The sequence below is a fragment of the Furipterus horrens genome, unplaced genomic scaffold, assembly GCF_987537825.1.
Source record: "Furipterus horrens unplaced genomic scaffold, mFurHor1.1.pri manual_scaffold_2, whole genome shotgun sequence".
Lineage (NCBI taxonomy): Eukaryota > Metazoa > Chordata > Mammalia > Chiroptera > Furipteridae > Furipterus > Furipterus horrens.
The window spans coordinates 10,012,918-10,037,067 of NW_028327172.1; the positions used below are offsets into that span (position 1 = coordinate 10,012,918).

General features: G+C 53.9%; 1 protein-coding gene across 1 annotated transcript; it reads right to left on the minus strand.

Annotated features, from left to right (window-relative positions):
* Positions 1-333: 333 nt before the first annotated feature.
* Positions 334-14,700, minus strand: RTN4RL2 (reticulon 4 receptor like 2). Its single transcript, XM_090261232.1, has 3 exons — positions 14,300-14,700; positions 8,187-8,668; positions 334-1,123 (listed from the first exon to the last, which is right to left on the minus strand). The coding sequence occupies exons 1-3, from the start codon at positions 14,328-14,330 to the stop codon at positions 374-376; spliced, it is 1,263 nt and encodes a 420-aa protein (XP_090117358.1). The 5' UTR covers positions 14,331-14,700; the 3' UTR covers positions 334-373.
* Positions 14,701-24,150: the final 9,450 nt, after the last annotated feature.

Below are 24,150 nucleotides of genomic sequence, written 5' to 3' on the forward strand. Positions count from 1 at the left end.
GGAGCTTCCTTCCCGGAGCTTCTGAAGGCTCTGCTGGTGGAAGATGCTTTGCAGACAAAAGCTCCTCTCGAGTCCACTGTGGGCACTGGGAGAAGGGGTCAGCGCCTGCCTGGGGTGCCCCACCCCAGCCTTGGGACGGGAACGCGTTAATGGCCAGAGTCCGGGAGAGTCGGGCTGAGCAACCAGACACAGCCTCTTGGGGCTGCCTTAAGCCAGCATCCCAGGAGGCAGGGAGCGGTGGCCCGGTCCCAGGGGGGAGGGGAGCAGGGAGTGGAAGTGGAGGCAGCAAGGCCAGGGGCGGGGACTGGGCCAGAGCCGCAGCTGGGGGCTGGGGCTGGGGGCCACCCCGGCCTCTGCAGCGTCAGCACCGCAGTCAGAGGTGGTGGGGCGCCCAGAGCAGGAGGCAAAGCAGAGGGGTGCGGAGCCCGGACGAGAGCGCAGAGCAGCGGGAGTCCGGGGGCGCCTGGCAGGCTGCGCCCGGGCACGTCTGCTCCCCCCGCTGGTCCTCGCCCCCGTAACCCCCCCAGTAGTCGTCCTCGGTGGGCGCGTCCCCGCCCTGGCGCCCCCGCGGGTCTTCGGCAGGCAGGTCTCGGTAGAGGGTGGACGGGTCGGCGGGGGGCGCCCCAGCTTCCGCCACCCCGTACAGGTGGTTGGAGGAGCTGTTGCCGCGCGCGCGGCTGCCGGGCCGCGTGGGCGCCGCGGGCGGGCAGGCCTGGAAGTCGGCCTCGAGGAGCGCGCGCAGGTCCCGGCCCTGGCGCTCCGGCGGGGTGGCGCAGGTCACGTCGGAGCTGGACACGCGCGCGCGCTGGAACCAGGCCCAGAGCGGCCGCGCGCGGCAGTCGCACGCCCAGGGGTTGGCGTTGAGCCGCAGGAACTCGAGCGCCGGCAGGTCGGCCAGCGCCTCGCCGGGCAGCGAGGCCAGGCTGTTGTTGAACAGGTAGAGGATGGTGAGGCGGCCGAGGCCGCGGAAGGCGGCGCGGTGCACGCCCTGCAGCCGGTTCCCGTGCAGCAGCAGCCGGTCCAGGCCGCCCAGGCCGCGGAACACGTGCTCCGTCAGCAGGCGCAGGCGGTTCCCGTGCAGGAACAGGTGGCTCAGGTTGGCCAGGTCCGCGAACAGGTCATCCTTGGGGTTCGGGGTGAAGAAGACAGAGGTACTGAGACAGGTGGGGATGTTTCCCCCCCGCAGGGCCCAGAGGAGGGGAAGGGAGGGGAGCACCGTGGGAAGGAACTTGACCTTTCCATCCGGAGGCCTGGGTTTGAATCCTGCCTCCTCTAACCTAGTTCGAGATTAATGTGGGGAAAGTGCTGTAGTGGAGGCCGGTGGTTCTTAAACTTTAGGGCGCATCCGAATCCCTGCGGGTCCCCTGGGCGCCGCTCTCGGAGCTTGTGACTTAGCAGGTGCGGCCTGAGACTCTGCCTGTCTCTGCAAGTCCCGGGTGGTGCTGACCGCAGGGCGGAAGGCCACACTTGGAGAACGAGAAACTCTGGGTAAGCGTTCACACCGGGGAGCCCAAGTTTCCTGGCTTCAAATCCTGGACCTAGCATTTTCTGACTGGGCCACCTTGGGCAAGTCTCAGTATCTCTAAGCCTCAGTTTCTTCATCTGTAAGATGTGGAGATTGACGGGAGCAACGTGTATTAAAGTACTTAGAGCAAGGTTTCCATGTGGAAGGCATTCTACGAGTTGGCCGTTACCATGAACTTGGCCAAGCCACTCATCTCTCTCAGCCTGTTGCCTCATCTGTAAAATGCGGATGAGTGTACCTCCTCACGGGTTTGATCTGAGGGTTAAAGAAGGTGATCCACGTAAAGATCAGACGGTGAGGTGCCAGGCAGTGGGATCGAGTCCACTGATGAAGCCCACAGGCTCTGGAGCCGTGGCCCTTGGCGCCAATCCAGCTTGCCCTCTTCCCAGCTGTGTTACTTTGGGCAAGTTATTTAGCCTCCTAGAGCCTCTGTTTCCTCAGTCTGTATAACTTGGAGACCACCCCCCACCCGAGGGAGGGTTGGATGAGATCGTGCTGTAGGGGCGCACTGCCTGGTAGGCACATAGGCCACCATGGAGAAATGATGGTTATTATGACAATAGGGGCACAGTTAGAGAGCTCCCTCTAGCAGAGGAGCTCGCTGGGGTCCAAGAGGTCAAGATATTAAGGGGACCGGGTGTCAGCTTCCCCCTGCCGCCAAGGCAGCAGGAGAGGGGAAGGAAGGCTGCTGCCTGGTGTCTGCATCACTGCCCCCCTTAGAGGGGCTGCCTCACTTGTCTGGGGCTGGGGAGAGCCCAAGCAGGCCATGTTCCTATTGGGAGGATCTTGGACTGTGGTTCAGAATGAAGGGGCGTGTGGGTGTGGGGAGTGGATATGCTCCAGGGGTGGGAGGGGGGAGGGGACAGGGGGTGGATTCTGCATTTTAAACAGCTCGCTAAGGCATTGGTGATGATCAGCTCCAGGGTCCACCAGCCCAGCCCAGCCCAGCCCAGCCCACTTTTTACAGAGAAGAGCATTGACACCCAGAGATGGAGGGCTGGCCACAGCAGAGGACCTGAGGTCCCTCCTCAGGGATGCAGGACATCACTGTGGTCGGCAGGTCCAGAAGGTCTGGCTCTCAGGGACACAGCATTCCCTATGCTCAGACCAGCCCACCCCGGGTTGGGGTGCTGTTTCTGGGCTGTGGCTCTCCCACCCTTCCCTGTCTGGGGAGATAATACCTCCCCACCCCCACTTCACCCAGGAACCTGGTCGCAGGCTCTCAGGTGGGGGGAGGGCATTGACTCCCAGCCCACACCCACAGCCTCCACCTTCCTGTGCTCCTGCGTGTGCTCGCCCCCTCCCATCTGGCTTCCGCCCTCTCCGCTACAGGAACTGAGCCTGCCAAGAACCCTCCTCTTGGCCATACTGAGATCCGTCCTCCTCAACCTTCTCGGCTGCCTCTTACACTAGCGTTCTTCACCCCCTGTGCCACCTCCCACACTCAGGTCAGGCCTCCAGGGGGCTCCCTGAACCTCTGTGGCCTTGGGCTGGCCCAGCTGGGCTTGGTACCCTCGTCCTCTTTCCGGCCCCCCAGGAAGTGGGCTCTGAGTCCCTTCCATGCAAACACCTAGTTAGGGTTTCTCTTTTTTATGGAGTGTCAGTAAGAGTGGGACATGCCCAGAGACACCTGGCCAGAGGATTAATGTGTGTGTGTGTGGGGGGGGGCTGTTGAGGGAGCACAGGTAATGGAGCTTGGGGACTTGGGGAGATTAGGAAGGGAAGATCAAAGGTTCAGAACCCCTAGGGAATTCAGGTGCCTATGGCCCACAGTCCTAATTTTTGGGTTACAGAATTCCATGATTCCAACCACCTCTCCTTCCCTTTTTTCCCTCTGCAAAAGTCCTGCCCCTTCCCTCTCTGAGCCTCAGCCAGGGGGTGCATTTCCCCTCCCCCTATCCAAGCTGTTGCCAAATCCCGCTGCCACTTCCTGGGCTGCAGCTTTCAAATCCGGTCCTTCTCTCTCCATCGTTAAAACCGTTCTCTGTGCATTAATAAGCTCTTGACTTTCACAGCCCTCGCCCTCCCCCCCACCCTCCCTAGTGCCCCCTCCCTCTGGGCTGAGAGCGGCTGCTAAAGTCATCTTCTTCCATTTCCAAAACCACATCTCCCTCACCTCCCCCAGCCAGTTCACAGCTCTCTGCATCCATATGGAATCTCAGCGCAGCACCCTGCCCCCCTTCTCAGGACAGCATCCTGTTCTTAACCTTGCCTCCTTCCAACCTCCCAAGCTCCAGTCTTTGGCACTAGTGGCCGAGCTGTGTGACCTTGGGCAGCTCCAGGTACCACTCTGAGTCTCAGTTATTTTATCTGTGAAACAAAGTACGTGAGATAGTTGATCATTAAGATCCATCCAGCCTCATCTGATATTAATGAGTGAGTGAGTCCTGGAATGTACCTCATTCATTCAACAAAGCCGTACTGAGTGTCTGTGCCGTGCCAGGCACCTCCCCCCTACTCCGTGCTCACAGTGCTCACCGAATTATGCCTGCTGTCATTGTCATGGACAAGCAGCTGACTTACTGCACTTTAACTATGGGCCAGGCTCTGTGCCACACATGTCCCATGTTGTAACCTGCACAACCCTGTGAAGCAGATAATGTTATTATCCCCTCCGTTCAGAGATTAGGAAAGGGAAGCTCAGAGAAGGCAAGCAATTTGCCTAGGGTTCAACAGCTAATATGTATTGGAATGTGGATGTGGACTCTGTAGATGGGGCTCTGAAGAGCTGCACTTGAGTCAGACCTGGGCCAATTCTAGGCTGTGCCCTTTATTAGTTGGGAGACGCTGGACCAGTGCCTTAACTCCACTGAGCCCCAGTGTCCTTAGCTATTAAATGGGGGAAATGATGCTTACTCTGACCTGTGCATCGGACGGAACCCTCTTCAGTAGCATCTCCTTTAATCCTCACAATGAACCCCTGAGGTATAGGTATTTCCCCCCTGTTGCAGATGGGTCTGTTCAGGATTAAAGTGGTTAAGCAATTCGCCCAAGCCGCAGAGCAAATCGGAGGCGGGGCTGGCATTCAAACGCAGATTTGCCTGAGTACAAAGACTGCTCTTATGTACCATGTAGGCTGCTGTAATGATTAAAAGAGAATGGATGCCCTTATCATCTGGTTCCATTCAAGTAGGAAATATACTCCAGGAGAGCAGGGCTACTGTTCTCGTTTGCTTCTGAATCTCTGGCACCCAGAACACTGCCTGGCATGTAGTAGGTGCTCAATACATATCCACTGATGAATGAACCCACCTGGCATAGTACCTGGCATACAGAAGACAGTCTGTGGGAACCTCTTTTCCATTTCCACCTTCCTCATCTTTAAAAGCTGTGGTCCCCTTGCCTCCTCCAAAGCTTGCCTCTTGGGGCAGGCCAAGCCTTATCCTGGGTCACACCTGTGTTCTGTGGATGTCACCCCAGCCCACATTTCCTCACTAGCCTGTGGCATCTCCCAGCCTGGTTCCTCCAGGCAGTTCACAGGCAGGGCTGTCTCTTTCTCTATAAAGGACCAGGTGTGAAGATGCCTCCTTCCCGTGGTGCCCAGACCATTTATGCCAGGGGTGTGCAGAACAAACACCTCCCATTTTAGGAGATCCCAGCATCCACTCAAGATCCCCTTTGCCCAGGTCTTTCCTATCTTCAGGCCCTGGCCTGAGAGTCACAGAGGGTCAGGTTCTAATGATGTGATTTATTCAGCACTGAACTATATGCAGTATATACACAGACTCATTTACTCTTTACAGCCATTCTTTGTGGAAGGTGTTCTTTTTATTATTTCCACTTTAAAGATGAGGAAACTGAAGTTCAGAGAGGAGAGGCATCATGCCTAAAGTTAAATAGGTCAGAAAATAGCAGAGCAGGGACTAAAACTCAGGCCCTCTGACCCCAGATTTCTCATTGCAAACACTTGATACATATTGAGAAGGAGGTCAGGGCCTCAGCGGTAGCACTTGAGTGTGGCCCTCTGCTAAATCTGTTATGATTGCCATTTTATTGATGAGGAAGTGGGGGTTGAAAGGGGTTTAGTAATCTGTCCAAAGTCATATAGGAGCTAGAATTTGAATCTACACCCAGTAGACACCAAAAAAGTGCCTTCAAATATGAGTCCACACTGCTATACCCCACTTCGCCCAGACAGACCCTAGTGGAGGGTTGTAAGTGATGAAAATGGCCTGAAATGTCAGCCTATTCAGGCTAAAGTGTCACCAGCTCTTGCCTGGCTCAGTGGCCTCAGGAACTTCATTCTGTGTCCCAGCTGCCAGGCTGTAGTGAGGTTAAATGTGCTGGGGAGAACATGTGAACCCCAGTCACGTGGGCAACAGCTTAAGGGACTTCATGTGTAGAGGCCTTATGTCTACAAAGTCTTGGGACCCCTGGCCTCAGCTTCCTCACCTGTGAGGAGGTGCAAACATCTCCCAAAGGGACCGTAGAAAGGAGATGAGGTGGCTGAGCATGCTTTGGAAACCGTGAGGTGGTAGGCAGATTTAGGAAGGAAAGAAAAGCAAGGGAGTGTTCTGGGACCCACCCACGGCCTCAGTATCAGGCTTGACATTGACTCAGATCTCCAGGATGAGGTCCAAGATGGGCCATTTCACTCAGGTCAGTGTTAAATAAGGCTTGTCACTTTTCCAATAGTATTTTAACAAGCATTTATATAGTGCTTACTGCATGCCAAGCACTATTCTAGGTGCTCTACAAATTATTCATGCGCTTACATTTATGGAATCCTTAGGGGGTGGGTTCTGGTGCTACCCCCGTTTTACAGATAGAAAAACTGAGGCTCAGGGGGATTAAAAAATGCTACACACTTGTAAATTGCAGAGCTATACCCATAAAGTCCTTCGCACGGCGCCGCAGGCATAGCGTGCCCTCTAAATGACAGTGGGTGCCATTGTCATTACTGACGCAGTCATAATAACCACAACACATTTTTTCCAATATGCTACAGCGGTCCCCCCTCCCCTCCCACAATTCACGGTTCTGCGTCCCGTGGTTTCAGTTACCCACGGTCAACCATGGTCCAAAAATATGAAATAGAAAATTCCAGAAATAAACAAGTCATCCATTTTAAAATTGCATGCTGTTCTAATTAGCGTGGTAAATCTCTAACCAGCCCACTCAGATGTGAGTCACCCCTTTGTCCAGCACTTCCACACTGCCTGTGCTCCCGGCCTGTATTCACTTAGCAGCCGCTGTGGCCCTGTTCAGGTCACCCTTATTTTACTTAATTCTGGCCCCAAAGCCACTCATGTAACATTTATTACAGTATATTGTTATAATTGTTCTATGGTACTATTAGTTATTGTGGTTAATCTTTTACTGTGCCTATTTTATAAATTAACTTTATTGTAGGTGCGTATGTACAGGCAAAAACATAGTACATATAAGGCTTGGTATCTCCTGCAAGAAAGGGAGGGCTACCGTGTTTTACTTCCGTCTCTCGCCCCCACCTAGAATGCTTTCTCTGGGAAGGCAGGGAAGGGTTGTCTGTTTTGTTAAATGCTGTATGCTCAGCACCTTGCACATAGTGGGTACGCAATGCATGCTTGCTGAGTTATTATTGTTTCTGTTATTACCTTTATCAGCATCAACCCTGACCTGGTTTTTAAATCAGCACATTGGTGACCAGTTAGGCACCAATCTTGGTGGGAGGAGGATGTGCCTTCAAGGTCTACGTGGGGAGAAGGGAGCATTTGGATATTCCTGCCCCGTTGCAGCCAGAGGCTGCGGAGCCCAGGGAGGGTTTTCTCCCAGAGTGGTTCGGAGGGTGTGTTATTACTTCCTGGGGAAATAGAATGGGAGGATTTGACTGTCAAACAGTCAGCTTAACAACAACAATAAACAATATTTAGATCAATAATAATAACAATAAATAGCAATTGCTGTTATTCCTTCCGTTTTCAGAGCATCCATCTTTCAGCTACTTAACAGCTCTTTACCCTTTTTTCCCCCTTCTTCCCTTGCAGCGAGACAACACGTTTGGCGATGGGCATCTAGAAAGGGCAGGGTTTCCCCTTGTCCCACTATCCAGTGTGTTGCAGGGAGGGGGGACCTTCCAGGGGACACAAGCGGCAGTGGGAAGGTGTGGGGGTGGGGGGAAAAACAGCCACGAAGACCTTCAGACCTTCAGGCCTGGCGCCTGGGGAAAGGCAGCCCCTCACCCCCAGGCAAACAAGGGGGAAAGGAAGGATCACAGAAGGGGATACATACATCACCCAGACAGACATGGGGGTGCGTGTGGAGTGGGCGTGCGAAGGAAGACAGAAGACTCAGAAGACAGATGTGGGAGGCAAGTTAGTGAGAGGCATGGAGGGACAGAAAGGGACAGACAGGCAGAAAGACAGAGGCAGAGGGGGACCCACGGGGTGGGGGTGGTGAGAGGAGTGAGAGAGAGAGGGGGGAGCAGGAAGGGAACCAAACAGGCTAGACAGACAGACAGACAGACCAACGGGGTGAGATAGAAGAGGCCAAATAAAGAATAGCCCCTGGAGCAAGGGAGAGGGACGCACGTAGAAAAGGAACAGACGTGGGGAGAGATGCTGAGGTGCTGAGGCGGGTAGGGTGGCCTGGGAAGAGAGGAGGGACACGAACAGGGACAGGGGAGCGGAGGGGGAAACCGGGGTGTGCGTGTGTGCGCCTGCGTGCTGGCGGGGCGGCTCACCTGGAGGTGGAGCAGGCTGTTTTCCTGGAGGTAGAGGTACTGCAGGCTGACCAGGCCGCGGAAGATGTCGCCGGGCAGGCTGCTGAGCTGGCAGCGGTACAGGTGCAGCGACTGCAGCCGCTCCAGGCCTCGGAAGGTGTCGGGCTCCAGAGAGCGCAGGTGCCGGTTGTCACCGAGGTCCAGCTCCTCCAGGGCCTGCAGGTGGCGGAAGGTGCCCGGGTAGATGGTGGAGAGGTTGTTGGAGAAGAGCCACAGGGTGAGCAGGTTGGGCCCGAAGGTGCCCGGCCGCAGCGTGCGGATGAGGTTGTTCTGGAGGAAGAGTCGCTGGGTGCTGAGCGGCAGGGACAGCGGCACCGAGGAGAAGTTGTTGGCCTGGCAGCTCACGGTGGGCGGGGACGAGTAGCAGGTACAGAGCATGGGGCAGCTGGGGGCTGCTGGGGGCAGGGCCAGGAGCATCAGGAAGAGGCAGGCCGAGGCAGGACCTGCAGGGAGACAGTGACAGGCCTCTCTGGGCAGGCTGCCAGGGCAGGAGTGCCTGCCAGGGGCCTGCCTGTCCTCCCCTGAAGGCCAGGAGCCTGCCGCTCCCGGGTGGGAGGGTTCTGGGTGCAAGCAACCTAGCTGCAAGAGGCCCTCGCCACTTCCACGTTTTGAAACCGCTGGTATATTAAAAAAATGATAAAGAAACAAAGACATGCCAAGAGGACACTGTGGAAAGCCCTGGGCTGTGCTGAAAGCTGTTTCATGAGGGGTCGTCTTTTCCATTCTTGTTTTCACGGTGGGGGTCTGACCGTTGTTAACGTCAGGCTTCTCAGCCTCAGTGTAGAGAGTTGGGCTGGCCGCTCTTTGTTGTGGGGGACAGTCCTAGATGGTATCCTATTTAGGGTGTTTAGCAGCATCCCTGTCCTCTACCCACTAGATGCCAGTAACACCTTCCCCCTGATTATGACAACCAAAATGTCTCCAGACATTACCAAATGTCCCCCGGGGAGCAAAATCGCCCCCATTTGAGACTGGCTGGGACTAAATTGAGATCTCTTGTGCATCTGAGGACGGCGCAAAACGGCCCTCTGGCTGCCCTGCGGGTCTGGCCTTGCTGAGCGCACTGGGGGCCACAGCCCCTGCCTTCCTGCAGGTTTCACCTTTGAAGGACCCGAGTCTCTTCCAGATGGAAGGGCCTTAGGGGCCAGGGGGCGAGGGGCCTTTAACTGGGGCCACCAGCCACCTGCAACAGAAGCAGCTGTCGGTTCAGAACAAATACAGCGCCCTTGGCCCGCCTGTACAGAATCAGAATTTCTGGGTGAGCGTCAGGGAATCTACATTTCACACCCCAGACTCTTCGTTTCAAGACACTTAAAATTTTTTTATTTTATTTTTCAAAATAACTTTTGAAGGTTGGATATGGTCCACCCGTCTTATGATGCAGATGGAGAAGCAAGTCTAAGGAGGCTCCAGGACCTGGGGGACGAAGGGGTGTGTCTAAGCCCCAGAGGTGCTGTACTGGCCTGGGGAGCTCTTCCACTTCTGGCCCTCACTGTCGCTGATAAAGCTCTGGGCTCGGACTAGCTGGACCTCTCCTCTTTATCATGGCTTCCACATGACTCCCAGGGTTTGCCTGGGGAGAAGGGGAGCCTGCACCCCCAAGAGCCAGGCAGTCATTCCCTGGGCACACATCCAGTGAGCACCTTCTGCCCCAAGCGGCATGCTGGGCCTGCGAAGGCTGAGGGGAGGAGGATGGGGCCTTGGACCAAGGACCTCATCTCGGGGACCCTCTGGGGTTCAGAGGCCCTGCGGAAGGCTGATGCCTGGCGCCCCGTAAGTGCCGTGTGGGATGCCTGTGTCTGAGCCGAGCACATACTACCTGAAGAGCTGCTGAGCCCCAGGGTGTGCATGGCCTGCACAGGCCCCCAGAGTGGTGTAGACATCACGGATGCTCCGGTGCCCCCGCTCCCATGGGGGAACACATAGGCGAGGGAGGGGACCCCATGCCCAGTGTGTGTGGTGCTCCCGCTCCTCAGTTTGGGGAACATCCCTGCCCCTCCCCGTGGCCACCGCGCAGAGTGCGCGTGTGAGAGCGTGTGCCGGCGGTCCGTGCGCGTGCGCGTGTGTGTATGTGTGTGTGTGAGTGCCGGCCCCATGCGTGCGTAGGCTGAGTGTGATGTAATACTCAGTCACACAGCACTGCTGTGCCATTCGTTCGCACCACCTCCGCGTTTCTCGGCCCTTCTCACCCCTCCCCCGTGTGGCGTTTCACGATTACTTTCTCCTCCTGAGTTTTTCAGAGCCACGTGGGATGGAGGAGCATGTCTCTCACCCCTCCTCTGAACCTGGCAGGGGTGTGGTGCGGGAGCAGGTCGGGAACCTTGGGTAGGTTTTGGCCAGAGCTGAAGTTTGGGGCTAAGAACAGGAGTTTACAGAGCTGGAAAGGTTTTCCAGGTGCATCAGATTCCAGTTCTTGCTCTACTGAGGTCACAATTGGAGTTCAGAGAAGGCAAGCAACTTGCCCAAGGTCACACAGCAAAGTGGTTGGCAGGGCAAGAACCAGAAAGGAGTCTCCTGATGCCTGGCCAGGGCACTGACCTTCCTGGCAGAGTTACCCCTTGAGCTCGCTTCCCCAAGGACCTGACACCAGAGGAAGCCAAATCCTTCTCTGATCTGTTAATCCCACCCTTAGCCACCAGCTCACCAGAGTGTGAGCTCTGAAGGCCACCAGTCCTAAGGAGGACTGGAGCTCTTCCCCTAGCCTCTAGGGCTGACTGGTAGCCCAGGAGAGACAGAGGGAAGGAGGTACAATCCATGAGCAGGCCAGAGTCAGGGGCCGTTCCCTGACACCAGGGTCTCTTTCTCCTGGGAGGCTGCTCAGCAGCTCAGCAGGAGCCCGCCTCCCTCTACAACTCCTTGGTCCCCTACTCTCCCACATAAGGGGCTCCTCTCTTCTTTTCCTACCCCCCCACCCCTCTTGTCCCCATACCTGCCCCATCCTGGCCCACCTCCCCACGCCTAAGACCTGTTCCTTGCCGGGTCTCTGAGGAGGGGCCCTGAGCACGGCCCCCCCACGACAGCTGCTGCGTAACAGTGACTCTGTTGCCATTTCTGGCCCTCGCGGCCGCCATGCAAAGCAGCTGTAACCCAAGGAGCCTCATCCATAATTCAGGCTGCAGCGCTCACTGGAGGCTAGGAGGAGGGGAAGGTGGGGGGCACTGGGTTTCTCTGCCCCCAGGCCTGGCTGGATGCTCCAGGGCTGAGGCAGTGGGGGCTGGTGAGCTGTGCCTTTCTCTCCCTCCTCCACCCTCGCCCTCCGGTTCCTGCCCAGGGTGTGCCCTTTTCCTTTTCACCATGGTCCCCTCCCTACCCCCTGCTTCTCACGGCTGGCTCTTCACCAGGACTGTGTCCTCCTCTCTCTCCAGGACCACGGTCCCACTCCCAGCCCTCATTTTGTGAATCACTGGCAAAGACTGGGGCAAGATGCACAGGGTGTCAGAGCTGGAAGGGGGGCACCTCAGACACCACCAGAGCAAACCCCTGATTTCCCAGGTAATGCTGCTGAAGGCTGTGGAGGGGAAGGCTCAGTTTCTGAGTGGGCAGCCCAGGTCTCCTGACCGGCATCTCTGACAGTCTGCTGTCAATACCTTTCTCTGAACCTTCATGCCATTCCCCCCCCCCTCCTATATGGGCCAAGGAAAGCCCTTCCTAATAATGTCCCCACCCTCTCCACTCACCCCGTCCTTTCTATTCCCTTGTTTTGTTTTTTCTAAAGTTGGCGAGTAACGGCTAGAGTTGTAGGGGAGTGTAGAGCAAGGGTAGGCAGAAATCATCTGTTATGAAGCACCTATTGTGTGCCAGGCACTGTACGTGTACATGTCTTTATATACATAGACTACAACACAACCTCCATGAGATTAATATTATGGCCCTCAGTTTGCAGAAGATGGGTGGGAAGCCAAGAAACATCAAATGAGTAGCCTAGGGTCACGCAGCTAGTACAGGTGGGACCCAGGACGGACAAGCACATGTCCAATGGGATTTCTGCTCTTTATTCAGGAGATCTCGCATCATCCATGGAAACCGCTGCCCTCGAGGTAAAGGGAAGCGGGCAGAAGTTGTGCCCAGGTGCACAGGGCTGGACTAGCCATGATGCTGCGTCTGTTTGGCTGTTCAGGATCAAGGCAAAGAAGGAATCCAAGCTCTCTCTGCAACTTTCCTCCCCGGGGCTCCAGGTTGGGGTTACTCTAGGGGGAGGCTATCAAGGAGATATGACCAGTGTCCAGAAGATATGGCCAGAACTGACCAGGGGAGGGACAGAGAAAGGCCAGAACATGGTATTGATCCCGGAAGGCTGAGGTGCCCAGAGCCAAAAGCATCCATTCATTGAGGAACCATCACCCTGGAGTACCAAGCTCAGAAACAAAGTTCTCACTCCCGGAGTCACCCTTGGGATCAGAGGCCAGGAGCCATGGTGCCAACCCACAGGGCAGAGTGGCCCCCGGAAAGGTGCTTCCTGGAAAGGGAGTCAAGGTCTTTGACTCTGAAGGAAGGCCCCAAGGTCCCAGATGAGAAGCAACAGCTCCACACCCAAAAGGCTGGGGCCTGAGGGCAGATGCTGAGGGGGCAGGGGCTGAGGAGGTGGGAGCCGGGAGCAGAGTGGAGGTGGTGGCGAAGCCAGTGACGCAGGGGCCCGGGGAGGCACTGACGCGGTGACGGAGGTTTAGACTGCTGCAGACAGCTTCTCACTCTGCCAGAATGTAACACCCCAAAATAAGCAGTCACCGTGGCAGGGTGGCTGCAGGATCCGATGTGAGGCCCAAAGATATAAATGGCAGCATGGAGCCAGCCAGGAAGCCCACCCTCAGAGGCTGCCATGCCATTTGATGTCCTCCCCGCTCTTCCTCACACGACTCTCAGAGCCCTGAGCTCTGAGCCCCAGGCTTGGCCCACCGACCACTCCCTGAAAGAAGGGATGTGACAGGCAGGCGCTTTGGGAATGGAGAGCTTCCCACGTGGAAGTGGTTACCAGAAGCCTCTTTGTCTCGTCTCTGGCAACTTTCCCCACCCCCACCCCGTCCCTCAGTTCCATCCCTTTCTCTTCCTCCTCCCCTTCCTTCCTTTCCAGCCCCCATTCCCACCCCTTCCATCCATGGTCCCCCATCTCCAACCCTAGCACTCATCCTTGACCCTCTCCCCCTCGTCCCGGTTCCTGAGCACTCCATCTCTACCCACCGTCCCCACCTCCTCTAGTTTCTGATCTTCCCACTCCCCTTTCCTTCCAGGTCCCCAGGGTCCCACGCTCTTTCCCATTACCACCCCCACCCCCCCAGATTCTGGGTGCTTGTCCCTACTCTTCACTCCTCCCGTAATCTGGTCTCCTTTCTCTTTCTTCCTTGGCCCTAACCTGGGTCCCACTTCCCTCCCCGCTGTTCTCGTCTAACCTTTATTCCTCCTACTCCTCCTCTCTCTCCTCCTTATCTCCTTCCTCCCCTAACCACGTTCTCCCCTTCTCCCGTGGATAACCGATAACCGCCCCCTCCTATTCTCCTCCCTCCGACCCCTTCCCCACCCCACCCCCAGTCTCTGGCCCACACCCTTGGCTGTCACTCAATCCGTGGAACTATCCCCTCTCCAGCGCCCTCCATCTGTCCTACGGGGGGGGGGGGCGGGGGCGGCACATTTGGATTTCCCTCTGCGCCCCTGTCCTCACAGACTGCCCCCTACCCACATCCCTTGTCCTCTCAGGTGACGGGAAAGTGCTGAGGCACGGGGCGCGAGAAGTTGCTGAGTCGGCGCTTCCCCAGCCGGCCCGAGTCCTCGGCGTCCCCAGGAGCAGGTGGAGCCGGGACAGCGGAACCTGAGCCTCCCTGCCCCCTCCGGCCCGGTCCTCCTGGCCCTTGCGTCCCCCCACGGTCACGAGCTCCCCACACACCCCGGCAGTCCCCGAGTGGGGTGCGCTCCTCCAGCCGGCAGTCCTGGGGGCGGGGGCGGGGCCCTGGGACTCAGCCTTTCCTCCACGCCAGGCTACCCCCCCCCCTCCGCAACTGCCGCACCCTCGAGCCCTGGGGGCGGGGGCGCCCGGCTCCCCTCCTCGGGATGCCCTTCGCCCGCCTGCGGGCCGGGGTCCCTACCTTGCAGCAAGCGCCTGAGCCCGGGCAGCATCTTGTCTCGACGCTCGGGGGAGGGGGCGGCGGTGGGGGGCGGCGCTCCCACTTGCTCCCTGAGCCCGCCAGACGGACGGCGGGAACTCCGCGGGGCTCCGGGAGGGCCCGGGAGTTCCCGGGCGGTGAAGCCGGGCCGCGGCGCTCTACCCTGCGCCCCCCGGGCTGCGGGCCTCGGGAGGAGCCATGGGCCCCGACGGGACGGGGCGGGGCGGGGCGCGACGGGGCGGGGAGGGCTGGAGCTGGCCGTCAACGCTGGGTGCCGGCGCCCCCCAGCAGCGCAGGCGACGCGCGAGTCTGTCAGTCTGTGGGTCCGTGCGCCCAGCCCAGGCTGCGAGCGGAGGGAGAGTGGGGACAGCGAGGAAGCTCTTCCCAACCACCCCCACTCCTTCCCGCACTCGCTGGCTCCTCCCTCGCTTCTTAGCTTGCCGACTTAACCCTTTCCTGGCCACTAGGAGGCGGGAGCGGCTCTTTAGCCCTGTCCATCCCGGACCCCTCCCCTCCTGGGAGGACCCGGAGGACCGTGTTCGATTTCCTTCGTGGTGCGGCGCTTCTAGGGAAATCCCTTACGGAGGGGTGCAGTAGTGTGTGGGAACCCCGTGGACTTGTCCAGTTACCCCTCCCAATTTTCCCGGAGGAGATGGGCTCCGGGGTCACCTCTCCCTCCTCGCGGCATCCCTGGTGCCAAGGTCCAGGCCTCCAAAATGTATCTTCCCTGGGAGCGCTTCAAGGCTCCATTTTCCCTTCGTTTCTTGGACCCCAAGCCCTGAGAGCGTGCAACTATATAAGAATAGTACAGGCAGGGGGTTGTGTGTGCAAGATCGAGTGCATAGGAACGTGCATGCGCGCACAGGGACGTGTGTTTAGGTGTGACTCTTGAGTGTTTGCACGCTACATTTTATATGGGCCCAGGGAAGCGGGGCGCACGTGAGTGTGTCAACGGGTGAGCTGCTGGGTGCCCGCGCGTGCGCCAGCGTGTCTGCGCTGGTGGGACATGTGAGGCTGTGCAAGAGTTTGGCGAGGGACCTTGGGGATGGGTGGCTAGGGTCCATGTGTTCGGGTGTTTGTATGCCTCTCGGTGCATTTGCGAGCGGGTGCAAGTTTGGGTGCGCTTGTGATTGTGTGCATTTTTATGTGTATGTGTGATGTGTTCTATTCCGTGGGGGAATAGGAGAGGGCTCAAGGGTGGAGAGGGGAGCGTTGGCTTCATTCAAGCTGCTTCTACTTCCTTTTCAAGACAGGTGCCTTCTGATCTCATCGGGGTCCCTCACGCCCCTCGAGGCCGCGTTCGGGGAAATACCAGCCGGCCAGTGACCTAATCTAAAAGTTCCTGACAAAGGCTGCGATGCCGACCATCCTGGCTCTGACCCGGTCCAGCGGGCCGGCATCTGGCCCTTGGAAGCCGTCCAGGTGCAGGATAGGCGTGGGGGCCTTGGGGGAATCGCTTCGGGGACCGAGGCCAAACGGCGCTCGCCGGGCTGGGGCTGCTGGAGCTTAGCGTAGGGTCGGTGCCAGAACCATCTGCGCGCAGCCCAGCCCAGCCCAGCCCGGCCCGCAGAAGCGCGGGAACCCCGCCGGCCCCTCCCGGGAGCAAAGAAAAGGAACCCCTCGCCCTGCGCCTCTCTCTGGCTCCTCCTCTCCCGTCTGTGCCCGAGTCCCACGCAGCGCCCGGCAAACAGTCGGCGCTGTATAAATGCGGGTCTCATTTTCCCATTCATTGTCTTCTCCATCCAGTCTCATTCTTCTCTTGTTCTCATTCGATTTTTCTCATGTTCTCATCCCACTCTTATTCATATTTTATGGTCTCCGTCTTTCTATTCCCTTCTTCCCGCCCTCCGTGCCATTTCCTCCCTTTATGCATCTCTTTCTGTTGCTATCTTCTGTCTCTCTCATTGTCTCTGTCGCTTCCCTCCGCTCCTGTGGCTCCCTGCTCCTCTGACTCTCCATCTCTGTGTCCCGTGTCTCTGTCTCTGCCCTCGATCTCCCTTTCCACCCCATTTCTTTAGCAGGCTCCTGGGCCACTTGCACCTTGACGCTCGGGCGCCTCCTGCTGGTTCCGTCCTCTGCTCTTCTCGGGCTCCCAGACCCCCTGGGCACCGAAGTGCCTCTCCCACACTCTCTCGATCAGGTCGGATAGGGGTAGAAAAGGGCGTCTCTGGGGCTCTGCTCCCCCTCCCATATCTAGAAGGAATAGGCTCCTGCGTTTTGTGGGACCCACCCAGCGGAGGGCCCGCGCCAGGGAAGAAGGCCTAGAGGGGGCGGCGGGGAGGGAGTGTTAGGGGTAGCAGGGTGGGATTTGGCGTCCTTCCCCGGAATGAGCCGCGGCACAATCTGTCGCTGGGTTTGTTTGCTGAGCTGCCTCCGGAGCGCAGTGGGGCTGGCTCCCGGGGAGCGAAATATCACAAGATGCGTAGACAGACGCTGGGGGCCGGTGGGCGGCGGGCTGACTCAGGTGCGCTGTCATCAGCTTCCCGGCCAGCTCTCCTCTGAGAGGGGTGAGGGGACCCCGGGTACCCAACACAGGTGGGAACGCGAAGCTGGGAGGGGAGTCCCCATCCCGGTGAGCTTCAGGCACCTGCCAATAGTCCCTGGCTCTAGGCCTCTCCCCTCTGGGGACACCCCCAACTTCTGTATGCTCCTGATGTTTATCAAGCCCTCTGCTCCCATCTCCTTCGTTATACAGGCATTGGTTTCCTGTAATTATGTGCTGACTCACCACTTTCCCACACTAGACTGTCAGCTTTTTGAGGGCAGGAGGCTCCTCTCATTCATCTTTGTGTCCCCAGCAGGTGCTCAATGCATAGTCAGGGACGAATTGATGGTGGCTGGCTGGCTGGCTGGCTGGCTGGCATCTACAGGAAAAGCCACAATGCATTTGTTCTTCCTGGTAAAATATTCTGACCTCTCATTCCTCTCCCTACCCACATTTCCTATTGTCACCCCCCCCCGCCCCCTTCTCCAGACAGGCAGGGAATTGGAAACAGCTCTCCCTGGAGCCTGAAGACTAGAGTTCTCTAGGTGACCTGAAACAAGTTGCTCCCCTTCCTGGTGAGTGCCTCGGTTTCCTCATCTGTACAGTGTGAATATGCCACTCACTCATAAGGCTTTGATAAATCGCCAGTCACTCAAGGTAGGATAAAGTGCTTAGTAAAACGAAGTCCTGACCAGTGTCTATGGTGGTGGCTGTTGTCATTACTTTTTGGTGTTGTCTTAAGATCCTTATCCCTGTAGAACCAGACACCATGTTAAACCATGAGTTGAACTTCTGCAGTTAGACTTTTTGAGACTTGAGAGAGTAAGCTGATGGCGAGGTTAACGAAGTGCTGTGCCATAGGGCACCTAAGTCCATTCCTGGCTAGACATCTGACCGGGTCCTGGGGAGTACTGGGTCCTTAAGACTTGGCCACAGAACTGGCCCGCCCTCTGGTGGCTGTAGATGGACCTGCAACTCCATGAAAAGCCGACGACTTCCAGAAGTGGGCTGATGGACAGATTTTCCCTGAGAAGGGGGAGGACCTGCTGTGTGGAGAACAGTAGAAAGAAAGCCATGCAGAAGAAGCAGGATATTGGCACAAACTAGAGGAGTCTCGACTTCCTCTGAGTTTCCACTTAGTAACAGCACCCCTACTCTCAGTGCGACACCTGAGGCCCCTCTTCCCTCTGGGGGGACCCCATCTAGTGAGTCCACAGAACTCCTCTGGCTCCTTTTCTCCACCTATTTGGAAACCTCATTGTGTAGGACACTTAGCAGTTAGTGTATGAGGTGGGGTGGCTCAAAGGTCAAGAGCACAGGCTTTGATGGGTCCATGCCCTGGGTCTGCCACTCACTAACTATGTGACCTTGGGCAAGGTGTTTAACTTTTCTGAGGCCTAATTTTCTCATCCAGAAACTGGGAGGCAGGAAATACTAGTTCCTACCCCATAGGGTTGCTTGAGGACTAAATGAGGTAAAACATGAGGGAATCTAACAGAGTACCTGACCCTGTGCTCAATAAATGCTAATAACAATATTATTAATTTTCTCCTTTAGCCTAACAGCACCCACAGAAATAGATGTTGCAATCTAGGGGAAGAAAGTGCAGTTAGGACCTGAGAAGTCATAAGCTGTGAGTGGCAGAGCCAGGTCTGGGAGTCAATTCCTAGTTATAAACTCCTAGCCTCTGGGTGTCCGACCCCTTTGCTGGCCTCCACATCTCTACGTCCCCCTGGCTCAGACCAGGCTGCCCAGTGTGATGAAAGCAATCTCCACCTGAATCGTAAGTCTTGAGTTCTAGCCCAGACTCTGCCTTCGAATGGCTGGGTAACCTGGGACAGATCTCTGTCCTCTCTAATTGAAAGGAATACCTTGGACTTGATGCTCTTGAAAGTCTTATAAAGCCATGACTTGGTGGCATCCTTGTTTCTCTGCCAGTCCAGAGCTGGAAGCTACTGAAAGCGGAGCATCTCAGCTAGGTTCCTTGCCTCTACCTGCCCAGCTTTAAGGGTGTGCTGAGAGTTCCCGGGGAGATCAGAATTTCTAGGGATCTCCTAGACCCCACTCTTGGATCCACAGCCCTCCCAGTGCCTAGAAGACCTGCCCCTTAGCTTGTCAGTGACCCCATACTCAGGGGGAAGTGGTTGGGCCTGCACCTGTCACCCAGTGGAGACATGGTTCTTTCTAAAACAAGGAAGAAAACCTAAACTAGATTAGTTTAAAGGGTAAGGGTGTCAGAGATGTTTTCTCCTTCCTGCTTGGTTTCTAGAATGTCTGTCCATTTATATTCTTTACAATAATAACTGGCATTTATTAACCACTTACTTTATGTTCATGAACTTATATGTATGACTCCTTTAACCGAATAGCTCTATGGAGGAAAGCCTGTTAATATCCTCCTTTTACAGATGGAGAAACAAACTCAGAGAGATACTACTATGCTTAGATTTGGACAAGGAGGGTCTCGGTCCCATGCTTTGGTGGGCTTTGCCCTGGTCCTCCTCCAACCAACGTCCCTCCGTGGGGTGAAAAGTCCTGGAGACCAAGGGGATGTGCCCTCTGGGAGTCTGTATTGCCCTTCAAGACCACACTTTGGGCAGCTAGGACATGGGAATCTCTTGCTCAAATGGCCCAAGTCTACTTCCAGGACCTGTGTGGACATCATCTCCCATCTACCCTTCTGCGAGTGTGTGCACCCCTGGCCAAAGCGTGGCTGAAGGGCAGCTGTTTGGAGAGGGTGGGACTGTAGCTTGGTCATGGGGGTGGGATACTCCCATGCATGTACATGAGACCCCTTGTTGTTTGGAATGGAGCTATGTTTGTCAGGGGACGAGAAAGTGGCTGTATTTCTGTATAGAACTTCAAGGAGTAAGATCACTGTAAAACTGAACCTAGCTTTTGAATGTCAGTTTTCTTCAGGGAATACAGAAGAGCAATGCTAGTAGTACCTCGTGGACCGGTGGGGCAAAGAGAAACCTCCCAGACGGTGATACCAGCACCTCCTTTGCTCTCCTGCCCTGCAGATGACCTCATCACATGTGACATGACCAGGACGCTATAGAGCCCTGCTCTGAACCCAGGTCTCCATGAATATTTTCTTCTTTTATGAAGGTCCATGACAGTCTTGACCAAAAGTCAGAATTTTGACTCCCTGGAGGTCTATTGGTTAGAAAGTTAGGTCGCATTGTATATGCTCGAGTTTCCTTCCCAGAGAAGAGAGCCTCCTTTTCTCCCTAGACTGTGAGTTCACTGAGTCCAGGGTCCATATTTTCTTTGACTTTGTTTATTTTATGCACCTGGTTCAGTCTTGGCCCAGTGGAGGCACTTGGCAAATGTTGATGGCCTATTGGACTCACAGTCTGGAGAGGAAGACGCTAATCAAACAATCATGGCTCAGGGTGCTGGGCTGATGTCCAGCAGATGTGGGAAGTCTGGAATGGGGGGTGGGTGTGGGGAAGCATTGCCTAGGGGTGCCTATTAAAAGAGTTGCTTTTGACTCTATTAGTCTGGGAACCCATTTTATGGGGTTATAAGGATTCAGAATGAGTCACCCCAAGATGTACCTCAGTGGTATGCAGGTTATTGTTATTATTTTTTAAATCCTCACCTGAGGATATATTTATTAATTTTAGAGAGAGAGGAAGGGAGAGAAGTGAGAAACATTGATGTAAGAGAGAAACATTGATCAATTGCCTCCTGCTCATGCCCCAACTGGGGATTGAATCTGCAGCCCAGGCCTGTGCCCTGACCAGGGATCGAACACGCAACCCTTTTGTTGTACGGGATGACGTTCCAACCAACTAAGCCATCCAGCCAGGGCTAAATCATTTCTGTCCCCGAAGTTCTCATATATACGAGTCTCTGATTCTCTCATGTATGTGGGGTTCCCATATGAACATATGTAATTAAATTTGGTTATGTCCTCTTGTTAATCTGTCTCATGCAGATTTAATTATTAGACTAGACAAAAGATCCTTAAGGAGTAAAGGAAAGTTTCTTTCTCCCCCACAGAGTGAAGGACTGATAATTCCCCCTTCCTGCTACACTAATTCTCCAACCCCCAGATGAAGAAGTGCCCCAGTAAAGTACCCCAGGTGAAGAAGGGGTTCTTATGGCAACCCCTCATTGCATGACCCTCTATAGGCGGTAGAGAAAACAATTCCTTTTCCCTTCAAGCCTGTGGGCTGAAACCACTGAATCTGCAAGGGAGAGTGAGTAGCTGTGTACAGGACATGGTGAAAGGCAAGGTGGAGAGTCACAAGCTCTAGTTTGGGGGACACGGACCCTTCTGCTCATTCCCACCACCACTGTACAATTCAGACGCCACTAAGGAACCAGTAACAGTAGCCTACTGAAAGCTTTCTCTGTCTCTCAGTCCACTTTCCTCATTAATCTCAAAATTAATCTTTCCACGGTATAGTTTTGACCATCCGCCTTCTTGCTCACAAGGCTTCAATGGCCAAATCTGGCTGGCAAGTTATTACTATCTGCTCACTCAAACTGAAGGAAGGTCTTAAGACTTCAACAGATAAACAGGTGAAGGCTGTGGACAGGTACTGTCCCAGCAGGATAAGCAAGAGAGTCAGCACATACTAGGAAAATGGTTCAACTGAAAACCAGGTAAGAGACATGGGCAACCACTTTGCTCAGGAGGATTAAGCAGAGAGTCAACAAATAGTTGGAAAGTAGTTCTATCCATTAATGATCAAGGAAATGGAAATGTATGCGGTATAGGACCAGTGTTTCATACCCACGACATTAGCAGCGTTCGCGAACACTGTCACCCAGCGCAGGCAAGGCTGGATGACATCCGCGCTCCTTACGTCTCTGGAAGCAATATGTAAAACTTTGGAAAACAATCTAGAAAAGCATAACAAGAGCCTTGAAAATATTACTACCTTTTGACATATTACTCTCACTTCCAGGGCTTAATCTTAAGGACATAATTCAATACAAAAAAAGCCCCAGGTGTACCACTGGTGTGATCCTTCTACGCTTCTCCAGGCAGTGAGATGGTTAAGAAAACCAGGGCTAATCTAGTCAATGCAATGTTACACAGACACAAAAATAATAATTATGGAGAATATGCAGAAGCATGGGAACTGTGTATCACATCAAGTTTGCTGACAGAAAGCAGAATACAACATTTGCATGAACATGGTGATAACCATCACAAACAATAGTTCTTCGTGTTGACAAAGTCTGGAGGAGAATATGCAAAAATGAAAATGATTTAAAGTTGGGAGAATGACGAGTGTTTACCTTTTTGTTTAAGAACCTTCCTTGTTTATTTTCATGATAGAATGAGTTCTAGAAAAATGGCCTCTTTTATTGTTTATAGAATACAGTCAAAACTCTTTAGCCTACATTCACTATAGTAATCACAATGATCACATTGGTTAAGTGTTCCTTACATTCCAGGCAGTGGGGTGAGTCTCGTATCTATGCGATTTCATTGGAGCTTCTTGATGACTTTGTGAGAAAAACTAACACTGTACTCATTTTATGGATTAGGGATTTGAGATCCTGCAAGGTTACCCCACCTGCTTCTCTGTTCACGGCAAGCGGCTGAGCTGCGCTTCAACCTTGGGCTGTCTGACCCCAGAACTTGGTTGGATGTCCACAGTCAGCTTTGTCTGTCAATGTTTAATGAACTCCAGTCATTAACATATCACCATCACGATCTGGGGGATAACTGTAGCTCACACATCATGTATTGAGTTGGCCAAAAAGTCCGTTTAGTTTTTTCCATAAACTAAAGAACACATTTTTTACTTTCACCAATAACTATTGATTGGGCTATTTTGAGTATGTTGGCTGTCTCCCGCTATTGGCTTCTAGTGGGTAGAGGCCAGGGGTGCTGCTAACCATCTTCCAATGAAGAAGACAGCCCCACAGCAAAGAATTATTTGGCCAAAATATCAATAGTACTAAGAAACTTCACAAACCACAGCACCTTCCCCATACACTGCACAAATCTTTTTTTTTGTTTGTTTCATTTGTGTTTTTACCTTTCTTGAAATAATAAAGCATAATATGTTGAAAATGTTGCATAATTTCTTCCATCTTCAATATTAAAATGGTTGCAAAAAAATTCACCAATTTCAATAAGTTTTTTAAAATGCACATTGATACGACAGCTGTCACAATATAATCTAACAAAATTGTTTTGAATGAAGTTAAAGACAACTAAGCACTATGAGAGCCATTGTATGGAAAAAAAAACTCAACAAACTTTTTGGCCAGCCCAACATTATGATTTACTTAATTCTTAAATTGAAATCAACTCACTTTTTAAACACTTGAATACCTACTCTAGAATTATCCTAAACAAGAATTATCTTGGAATCATCTCTTAAATGTGCTGGTTATATTTTCCAAAGAATAAAATAAAATAAACATTCATAGTATAAAAAACAAAACACCTAAGATAATCTTGTACATCCCTCTTTGGGAAGAACTGAACTATCTTATGCACCCACCTCCCACTCCAGTCTTTCTTCCTCCTCACACCCTGCCCATTCAGGTGCAGTCATTCCTGAGGACTGAACCTGTCTCTGCTAGATGCCCTCTCTGGGCTCTCCCAGCCCCTTCCAGCTAGGTGTCACCTCCTTGTCCACAAGCTCAGTGTGTCCCCAAGGCTTCTGAGCCAAATCCAGATCAAAGCCATTAGTGGACAAAGAGGACACTCATATTCATAAAGTTGTCCACCACAATAATTAATTCCCATTTATTAAGCAACTACTGTACGCCAGGCACTATACTTAGAAGCCACATATATATCATCTCTATTGGATTTTTTTTCCATCAATTGGCACACCTCTGGGCCAAAGTAGACACATTAAACAATTTTTTAAATTTTATTGTTTTAAGGACACTTAATATGATATCTAGCTTTTAAACAGATTTTTTTTTTGTATACAGTGCAGCATTGTTATCTATAGGCACAATGTTGTATAGCAGATCTCTAGATCTTTTTGATCTTGCATAACTAAAACTTTATTTTTGGTTCCTTATAAGGACCCTGTGAAATAGATATAATTTTTATTTTCTACTTTTATGATAGGAAACTGAGGCCCATAGAGGCTCAGGCATTTGTTCAGGTCACACAGCAGGTAAGTAACAGAGTCTGGATTCAAGTCTAGTGCTGATTGACTCCAGAGTCCTTCCTCTTACCACCTTAGTCCTCAGTCTTATTCCTGATGAGGGGTCTATAAGGGGCCAGCAGCTCCCTCCAAAGTGGGCCTATGAATTCGTTGCATCTCCAGGGTGTGGGGAAAAGAGGCACTCATTCACTATGGGTGGGGGTCTTAATTGGTGTGACCCCTTTAAAGACAATTTGACAACC